The sequence below is a fragment of the Sapajus apella genome, unplaced genomic scaffold, assembly GCF_009761245.1.
Source record: "Sapajus apella isolate SASKATOON/1434 unplaced genomic scaffold, GSC_monkey_1.0 scaffold144, whole genome shotgun sequence".
In the NCBI taxonomy this organism is placed as follows: Eukaryota; Metazoa; Chordata; class Mammalia; order Primates; family Cebidae; genus Sapajus; species Sapajus apella.
Genome location: NW_022437084.1, coordinates 474,170 through 484,466, shown reverse-complemented (window position 1 = coordinate 484,466; position 10,297 = coordinate 474,170). Strand labels below are relative to the sequence as shown.

The following is a 10,297-nucleotide window of genomic DNA, read 5'->3' as shown; positions in this document are numbered from 1 at the left end:
AAAAAAAATATATATATATTATTTATGTTTTGAGATAGGGTCTTGCTCTGTTGTCCACACTGTAGTGCAGTGCTATGGTCGTGGTCCACTGCAGCCTTCACCTTCCAAGTTCAAGTGATCCTCCCATCTTAGCCTCTCAAGTAGCTGGGACTAACTTACAGGCAAGAGCCACCATGCTTAGATAATTTTTTAAAATTCTTCTATAGAGACAGGGGACTTGTTGTGTTGCCCAGATTGGTCTTGGTATCTTGTTCTCAAGCAATTCTTCCTTGGCTTCCAAAGGCCTGGGATTACAAGCGTGAACTGCCATGCCCAGCCTAAAATGAGACAGTTTTCATCCTCAAAAGCCTTCAGAGACTGGCAATGGAGACATTCAAGCAATCCCATGATGCCCTTAAGGTGTTACAGGTGTTGTTATAGACAAGTTCATGTTTTTTATGGTTTAGGCTAAGGTGCTGTAATGGAGACCCCAGAATACATTCTGGCTTAAATTAGATGGAGGATGTTTTTTTCTCTCTTATAACAGTCTAGGCGGGCCTAGACTGGTGGGTTAGCCCTGCTGACCTCAACTGTCTCTGAGTCTCAGGCAACTGCTCCAGTTTTTAGCATCTTAGCCGGCAAGGAGGGGTCAGGCACAGACAACAGCAGGCCCAGTCTCTGAAGGACAAGATTCCTCACGTGTGCTTATACTCCATACACCATTGGCCAGGGAGGGCCACATGATTATATCTAGCAGTTCAGGTTACCTGGATTACAGAGGATGAGGGGAGGTGCTGGGTAATGACTGGAGAGATCATTGGGGTGACCACTGGGGAAGGAATTTGGACTTGACTGTGGGCAAGTGCAGGAGCCAGAATACAGTTGGTGTTAGAAGGCACCCTGAGGCTTATGTGAAGGAAAGATTAAAGTGAGGTGGCCAGCAGAAATGTAGGAAGACCAAAGCAGAGGCTGCTGTGGGTGTCTGGAAGACTGAGGCTAAACTGAGGGGTATGTAGAGATAAGGCTGCAGTGATATGGAAGGATTCAGGATTGTTCAGGAGGCAGAGGGACCACATGTGGGTTTTTGCCTTGGTAGTGAAAAACTGGGCAGATGGTGCAATCGTTTGCTGGTATATGACGTCTTTGTTCCCAAAGGCCTCAATCCTTGTCTCTTCCTCATCCCCTTTCTTTTCTGTTCACAGGCACACGCACTGTGTGCTAGGAAGTTAGAGAAAATACTGTAGCAGAAAGTATTGTGTCACATTTCAGTCCCCATGCCCCGAAAAGTTACGTTATTCAGTTCCACTACAGTGGAATAATCTCTTAGCCCCAGAATTACAGTCAATTTTTTGATACATTGAAAAGAATGTACAGCGGGGGCGTGGTGGCTCAAGCCTGTAATCCAAGCACTTTGGAGGCCAAGGCTGGGCAGATCACCTGAGGTCAGGAGCTCAAGACAAGCCTGGGGCGAATCACCTGGGGTCGGGAGTTCAAGACCAACATGACCAACATGGTGAAACCCCGTCTTAAAAAAAAAAGAAGAAAAATGAAAAGAATGTGCTATTTTAAATATATTTTTTGTTCTGGGCTGTTCCCTATTGGGTGATTAACAGTGTGGGGTTTTTTTTTTTGTTGTTGTTGTTTTGAGACGGAGTTTTGTTCTTATTGCCCAGACTGGAGTGCAATGGCATGATCTTGGCTTGCCACAACCCCCACCTCTCAGGTGCAATTGATTTTCCTTCCTCAGTAGCTGGAATTACAGGCATTTGCCACCATGCCTGGCTAATTTTGTATTTTTATTAGAGACAGGATTTCTTCATGTTGTTCAGGCTGGTCTTGAACTCTTGACCTCAGGTGATCCGCCCGCCTCAGCCATGGCCCCAGCCTAAAGTGCTGGGATTACAGGCATGAGCCACCACACCCAGCCTACAGTATACAGTTATTTACATCAGTTGCTAAAAGTTTAAATCATCATTAACGTTCATGACAAATTTTATGACTTAAGTAATATATCTGAGTTATACTTCACATGCACATATTTTCTTTTATAATCATTTTTATAGATATTACAAATACAATTTTTATTTATTTTGATGCTGTAATGGCATAAATTGAGAGCAGGTGAGAGCCCCTCAAGTTGTCTGCTATGTCATTTCACACCTCTCCAGAGTTTTTGAGAGCATTTTGCCTCTGGCATCAGGGAAGGATCCAGGCTCAGCCCAGTGTGAAGGCAAGCCCATACATGCTGCAAGTACGCTAGAATTGAAGCGTTTTTTTGCTCCAGTTTCACCTTCAGCAAGCACTACATGGTAATCACGTGCTGGCAGCCAGCCTGTCTCAGGGCAGCTTCTTACAGAGAAGAAAAGAACCAGCATGGTTTTCTTAGTGTGAGGAATTCATCTGACTTATATTTGGGAGTTCCATTTTAGATTTATAAAGTTTATATTTCACATTTTGACTCTCACCAGAATTTATAAACTTGTCTAAATGAAAAAGGCTACTTTTTTCTTGGTGCACCAAAAAGAAGTCTTTTTAAATGGGTAAGGTGTATTCTCTGAACCTTCTCTTCTCACGCATTCAGCACCTTAAGGCTCACGCACCGAGGACAGGAGCTGGGCAAGGAATGTGCAGGGTTTGAACAGGCCAGGCCTGCCAACCTTGTTACTTGGTTTATTGATTCATTTCAGTGCTCACTCATTTTTTTTAGACTAGAATAGTTTTAAGAAGGAAATAGTTTTCTTCCTTTCCCTCTTCCATGTTATGGATTGATATCCAAAAAGGAACCCTTGTTAACAAGCAGCAGAGCTAGGATTAGAAGAATCACGTCTGCCTATTTTTTCCAGGGTGCTGTATTTAAGTCCTTTCAAAATGGATAAACATTTCTTGTGATATTATTATAAGGTTTAAAAATCTGCTTACCTTAGTGATCCATGCTGCTGCTTTTTGGGTGCCTTTATTGTGCCCCCAGGACTGGGAGCTGGGCTTGGGCAGGTGTAGGTCCATTATACCAAGTTGATGCAGCTGAGCTCTTTCCATCCTGTCCTGGGTTGCTGTGTGCATGGCATTCTCTCAGAATCCTTCTTTCCTCTCCTCAGTGCCCTGAGGTACGGCTGAACATCATCTCCAACCTGGACTGTGTGAACGAGGTGATTGGCATCCGACAGCTGTCCCAGTCCCTGCTCCCTGCCATTGTGGAGCTGGCTGAGGATGCCAAGTGGCGGGTGCGGCTGGCCATCATTGAGTACATGCCCCTGCTGGCTGGACAGCTGGTGAGTAAGGAGGCCTGGGAGCTAGGCAGTGCTGCCTCAGGGGAGGTGCAGTTTGTCCAGGGATGTGATGGGGAAATGGGGGGCTTTGAAGGCTTAGTGGAGGCTGTGACAGCTGCCGGGGAGTCAAAGGAAGGGACCCAGGAAATTGAGCCTTAAAAGGTAAATTGGATTCAATAAGAGAGAGGAGGGAAAGGAGCACCTCAGATGAAGTTGAGAGCTGTCCAGTCTTTCTGGGGTGAATTTAGGTTCCCTGGGGTGTGGCTGGCAGCTCTCCCTGGAACCCTTACCTTGGTTTCTCTTGTAGGGAGTGGAGTTCTTTGATGAGAAACTTAACTCCTTGTGCATGGCCTGGCTTGTGGATCATGGTGAGTACCTCCATAGGAGCAGCAAGAGGAGATGGGAGCTCTAGAAAGGATGGATGGATTGGTTGGGGCTGGGGTTGCGGCAGGCAGTGGAGGAGGCTGGAATCACTCCCCGTGTCACTGGATGCTCATATGGGCCAGCTCGTTGCTTGTTAGAGCCCTAGAGAAGTGTTGAGTGGGAGGAGGACGAAACATCACCCAGAGTTGCCTGGTATAGTGGAGAGCCAGAGGACCACTGAGCAGCCAGACCATGGTGTTGTATCCTGCCCTGGTGACTATCAGATCTAAAGCAAGTCACTTGCCATCTTTGAATGAGCCTCACACTCATTCTTTGAAACTTCTTATTCTGATCCCTTGGGGCCATTGTGAAAATTGCTCATTGTTTATACTAAGAGAGGGAAAAAATAAAAGGTAATATTTATCTCTGGGACCCTGTTCGAAGTAGTAAGTACCACATACTTTAGGCAAATCACTTGGTGGAGCCTCAGTTTGCCCATCTGTAAAATGAGGCTAGTAGTGGAACCTACCTCTTGGAGTGGTTGAAATGTTACTGTATAAAAAAACAGTTACTAGATATAGCACATAGTAAGCTCTTTTTTCTCTCTTTGGCTCACATGTGTCCTGGCACCTAGGGGCTGTTTTGTAAGCCATGGTGAGTGTGACCTACATCTTGCCCAGTCAGTTCTTCACCTCCAAATCCCTGTCTTTCTCACCCTCACCCTTCTGCAGTATATGCCATCCGTGAGGCAGCCACCAGCAACCTGAAGAAGCTAGTGGAAAAGTTTGGGAAGGAGTGGGCCCATGCCACGATCATCCCCAAGGTCTTGGCCATGTCCGGTGACCCCAACTACCTACACCGCATGACTACACTCTTCTGCATCAATGTGAGCCCCCCACCTGCCTGCTGGCCCATCCCTAGGGAATTGGAGTGCCTGGGAGAGGAAAGATAGTAGAGGGCTCCCCAAGGGATACACCTGGCTTGGGAATGGAGACATGGAGGGGATCTTCTGTTCAGAGATGAGTCTTTGGAGGAACTGTAGGCCAGGGGGTGGGGCTCCCAGGGTTAGGGACATAGGGCCTCTGGCATTGGGGGCGTGGATGGTGAGGGATGCAGGGCCTGGGAGACTTGACCTGTTGGAGCAGTGGTCTTAAGCTTTGTGAGCACCCCTCTCCTTCCCTGAGAAATGTGTCTCTATCTGGTATGGTGGGTGAGTGTACAGATTCTAGATCAGACCTAGTTTTAAATTCTGGCACTGCCATATATTAGCTGTGGACCTTGGATAGTTACCTAACCACTTGATGCTTTGTAAAGGATTCATACTGGTAATCACAGCCTGATGAGTGTGAAGATTAATCAGGTTATACATGCACAGGGCTTAGAACTGTTATGCTACAGATAGGAAGTGCTCCTGTTTGCTTTTCCTACAGTTATAATTGTCTAATGTACTACTTTACTTAAATACAGTGCTAGAAATTAAAGGATGGGATTTAAAACTAAATACAGCTAACTGTTCTGATCCTTTCTTCCCACACCACACTCTGGAGGTCACTGTTCTAAGGAGGGATCCTAGGGCTTCGTAATTAAGGTTCATCTCCAGAATAATTAAGGGAAGCCTGAAGACAGAGAAACTGGGACATTGCAGAATGAAGATGTGTTAGGATGGTGTTAGTGGAGTGGGGAGATCCACTCCTCTGACACTGGACTAAGTTCCCGTATTGCTCAGCCTCTGTAGGGCTTCATGATCACCAAAGTGGCCTGGTCAGAGGAAGCGGGAAATGAGAGTTACCCAGGACCTTTGCATACTCACCCCTGCCACTCACTGGCCCCCAGGTGCTGTCTGAGGTCTGTGGGCAGGACATTACCACGAAGCATATGCTACCCACGGTCCTGCGTATGGCTGGGGACCCGGTTGCCAATGTTCGCTTCAACGTGGCCAAGTCTCTGCAGAAGATAGGGCCCATCCTGGACAACAGGTAAGGTCTGGATGCTCCCACACACACACTGGCAGGGGCTAGTTTTGGGGCACCTTTATCTTGGACCTTGGAAGGTAGAGCCCAGAGTCAGAGGCCTGGCACCACTCCTTGGTTGCTGTCATCTTGGCTCCCATCCCTTCTCAAGGTCTGTTTTCTCAATTGTAGAATGAACATGACAGAATGAAGTAGAAAGAGGGGGTGATGGGATAGCAGTCCTGTATACTAGTAACAAGTTATTAGAAAATGAAATCACCTAATATTTTATATGTAAGTATGTATATAATTCATAATTGCACCAAAAATATCAATAGCCAGGAATGAATTTAGTGAAAGATGTATGTAACACCTCTAGTGTAAACTGTGAAACATTGCTGTGAGAAATTAAAGCAGACCTGGCCAAGGCAGACGGATCACTTGAGGTCAGGAGTTCACAACAAGCCTGGCCAACATGGCAAAACCCCGTCTTCATTAAAAATAACAAAATATTAGCCAATGTGGTGACACATACCTGTAATCCCAGCTGTTTAGGAGCCTGAAAGCAAGAGAATCACTTTAATCCAGGATGCAGCGGTTGCAGTGAGCCGAGATTGTGCCACTGCACTCCAGCGTGGACGACAGAGTGAGACTCTGTCTCAAAAAAATTAAAGCTGACCTACATAATATTCATGGATGGGATAGTTCCCTGAACTTGTCTTTAGATTCAGTATAAGCTCGTTCAATCTCGACAGGTTCTTCAGTGGAAGATTGACAATTCTAATGAACAAAATTGGATGATTTATACTACCAGACACCAAGACTTACAACACCACAGTAATTAAAATAGATGTGAACACAAGAATATTTAAAGAGCCCAATAGAATGGAATCAAAGGCATAGAAACAGTTCTATGTATGTATATCAGCAGGCACCTCTGTAGTTCAGTGAAGAAATGTATGTTTTTTGAAAACATAGCTGGCTGAATGAAAAATATCCATGTAGGAATAAAGTCTCACCTCCGTGCATAAACCAATTAATTTGAGATGACAGACCATAACCAGAAAGATTTTTAAAACAAAGCACCTAGAAGAAAATGTAGGCAAATATCTTCATGACTTAGCATAGGCACAGATTTGTTAAATAGCAAACCAGAGGAAGTGATGGATAAGCTGGCCTTCTGTAAAATGTAGAATTGTTTCTCAAAAGACAAGATTTTGAGAGTAAAATGCAAACCCCTGACTGGAGAAAAATGTCTACAATATATGTTTCTGAGAAAGAACTCATCCAGAATACCTGTCTACAAATCACGTGAAACAAGGAAACCCCAAGAAAGAGATGGGCAAAAAAACTAGAATAGTCATTTGAAAAAGGATCTCCACATAGCTAGTAAGCATATGATAAGGTGTTCAACATCATTAGCCTTCAGGAAAATGCAAATTAAAACCCAGTGACATATCACTACACACATCCCAGAGCAGCCAGCAATGGAAAAAGACTCAGTGGTGCAAATGTTGGTGAAGACAGAATAGCTGGAACTCTCATCGATTGCAGCTGGGGCTGCACATTTAGAGTTTGATCACTCGGAAAACTGGAGTGGAACTCGAGTGGGATTTGGTGAAACTAGTTATACAAACACGCTGTGAAACAGCTCTTCCTCTCCTGGGTCTCTATCCAGGAAAAATGAGTGCTTATTTCTGTCAGAAGAATGTTCATGGTAGCTTTATTCATAGCAGCCATAAAAACGGAAACAACCTCCATGTCTGTCAGCAGTAGAGTAGATAAATTTTAGTTTATTCATACAATGGAAAACTATTCAGCAGTGAAAAAGCAAATGCCTGCTATAAGCAGCAACACAGATGATTCTCACAAATACAATGTTGAGTGAGAAGCCAAACCCAAGAACACACCATTTTATGTCAAGTTCAGAAACAGGCGGAATGAAGGAATCTGGATGATGGAAGGAAGGATAGTGGTTATTTGGGGAGAACAGGAAGCTGTCTGTCAACTGAAAGTAGGGGACCCACAAAGCCTGCACTTTTGATTTCTCTCTATCTGTTCCAGGACACAGCCTCACCTTTAGTTTCTTTACAAAGTCCTCCTCCATTTCAGTTGACTCTGAGTGCAGGCGGATTTCCCTGGACCCCATAGATGAGAGTGGATGCCTCCTCTGGGCTCCAAGAGGACCCGGAACTTCCCCTTTCGGGCCACTTGCCACTCCCCTCTTACATACCAGTTTGATCTCTCTCTTCCTCCTGGCCTGGGTGCCACATGGGCAGAAATCAAGAGTGATTTAGCTCTGTATTCACTCCTAATACTGGTAGGTCTCAGTGAATATGTGTGAAATCAATGAAGGATATCCATTTGTTTGGCCTGAGACGTGGGGGTTCTTTGATTCGGTTCTACTTTCCCAGCCTGCTCTGATCTCCCTCTTCAGGGTCCCAGAGAAGTCTGTTCTTGTTTTTCTTTTTTTTTTTTTTTTTTAATTTATTTTACTGCATTTTAGGTTTTGGGGTACATGTGAAGAACATGCAAGATTGTTGCATAGGTACACACGTGGCAGTGTGGTTTGCTGCCTTCCTCCCCATCTTCTGACCTTCAAAGTAATGGGCTGGTTGGTTGGTTGGTTGGTTTTTTGCAGTTTGTTTGGTTTTCATTTGAGACAGAGTCTTGCCCTATCGCCCAGGCTGGAGTGCAGTTGTGTAATCTTGACTCACTGCAACCTCTGCCTCTTGGGTTCAGGCAATTCTTGTGCCTCAGCCTCTCAAGTAGCTGGGATTACAGGGGTGCAACACCATGCTTGGCTAATTTTTGTACTTTCAATAGAGACAGGGGTTTTGCCATGTTGTCCAGGCTGGTCTCGAACTCCTGGCCTCAAGCAATCTGCCTACCTTGGCCTCCAAAGTGCTAGGATTACAGGCGTGAGCCACCGCACCCGGCCTTGATTTCACTTTTTTTTTTTTAGACAGAGTTTTGCTCTTGTTGCCCAGGCTGGAGTGCAGTGGCGTGATCTTGGCTCACCGCAACCTCTGAGGCTCCAGCAATTCTCCTGCCTCAGCCTCCCATGTAGCTGGGGTCACAGACATGCGCCACCACACCTGGCTAATTTTGTATTTTTAGTAGAGAGAGGTTTCACCATGTTGGCCAGGCTGGTCTCGAACTCCAGACCTCAGATGATTCACCCACCTCGGCCTCCCAAAGTGCTGGGATTACAGGTGTAAGGCACCGAACCCGGCCTGATCTTACTTTTAATTGACACATAATTACACATATTTATGGGGGTATAGTAGTGTTTCAGTAATGTGTGCAAATGTGCAGTGATCAAATGAAGATAATTAGCATGTCACTTTAAATGTTTACCACTTTGTGATGAGAACATTCAAAATCTTCTCTTATAGCTATTTTGAAATATACAGCATATTATTGTTAACTGTGGTTACCCTCCTGTGCGGTGATCAGAGACTTCTAATTCCTGTGTGTGTCCTGGATTCTTGAGATGCTTTCCACCTTGGGTTTGGTGTGTCCATGTCTGTATACACCCTATTGCTCAAGAGCCCCGTGCCCACCTGTTGCCCCAATCCAGCCTGGCTCACCCTCTCTCTCCCTGTCTCCTTTCGCTTTCCAGCACCCTGCAGAGTGAAGTCAAGCCCATCCTAGAGAAGCTGACCCAGGACCAGGACGTGGACGTCAAATACTTTGCCCAGGAGGCTCTGACTGGTAAGACCTAGAAAGTGCAGAGCCCTAGCAAGAGGGTGGACTTCAGGGACAGGTGCTAGGCCTGTGGGCAGCAGCTTCTGTGAGGGGGGGGTACTATGGCATTGTGGCCAGAGAGAGGGCTAAGGTTCTGATTCTTGCCTCTTCCTGTTTTCCCAGTTCTGTCACTCGCCTGATGCTGGAAGAGGAGCAAACACTGGCCTCTGGTGTCTACCCTCCAACACCCCCCCAGATCCCTCTTTGGGGAGACACTGGGGGGCCTTTGGCTGTCACTCCCTGTGCATGGTCTGACCCCAGGCCCCTTCCTCTAGCACGGTTTCTCCTCTCCCCAGCCTAGGAAGATGTCTCACTGTCCACCTCCCAACGGGCTGAGGGAGCACGGGGTTCGACAGGACAGCGACCCTGGGAGGAAGAGGCTGCTCCGCCCATGCTGGGGCGAAATGTGAGCATCCCGGGTCACTGGATCCTGCTGCTGTCACGGGAACCCCTCCCCCACCTACTTCTCCACCTCCCGTCCTCCCCCTCAGTGGTTTGTTTTTGTGTCAACTGTGCCATTTTTATTTTATTCCTTTTATTTTCCCCCTTTTCACAGAGAAATAAAGGTCTAGAAATAGTCGGTCCTCTGGCCTTAGTCATCAGCATGGAGGAGGGGTCACCACCCCAGGGCCATGCCATCTGCCCTTCTCTCTGGGGAAGAGCTTGTTACAGGACGCATTATACCCCTATGTCCCAAAAGGATTCTCTGGGGACCCCCCACCCCCAAGGAGTGCCACAGGCCTGTGGGGTAGAGAGTCCACGAGGTGCTCTGCCTGGTGTCCTGTAGTGCAGTTCAGTTTCACAGATGTTGGCCGAGTATTTGGGGGGTTACGAGCAGGTGCCTTGGAACCAGGCTGCCTGTGTCCAAATTGTGGCTCCTTCAGTCAATAGACGTGTGATAGTAGTACCTAGATGGCAGGGTGGGTGGCGAGGACTAAGTGAATTAGCATCCCGGAAAGTGTGTAACAGTACACAACATAGGAAGTAGTC

At 46.5% G+C, this 10,297-nt stretch overlaps 1 protein-coding gene across 1 annotated transcript in view; it reads left to right on the top strand.

Annotated features, from left to right (window-relative positions):
• Positions 1 to 9,881, top strand: part of PPP2R1A (protein phosphatase 2 scaffold subunit Aalpha) — a 37,890-nt gene extending 28,009 nt beyond the window's left edge. Inside the window, exons 10-15 of the mRNA XM_032264360.1 lie at positions 3,075 to 3,248; positions 3,553 to 3,613; positions 4,340 to 4,494; positions 5,442 to 5,584; positions 9,183 to 9,274; positions 9,431 to 9,881. Of these exons, the coding sequence (XP_032120251.1) occupies positions 3,075 to 3,248; positions 3,553 to 3,613; positions 4,340 to 4,494; positions 5,442 to 5,584; positions 9,183 to 9,274; positions 9,431 to 9,447 (642 nt within the window). The 3' untranslated portion in view covers positions 9,448 to 9,881. The remainder of the gene's footprint in view (positions 1 to 3,074; positions 3,249 to 3,552; positions 3,614 to 4,339; positions 4,495 to 5,441; positions 5,585 to 9,182; positions 9,275 to 9,430) is intronic.
• The last annotated feature ends 416 nt before the right edge of the window (positions 9,882 to 10,297 follow it).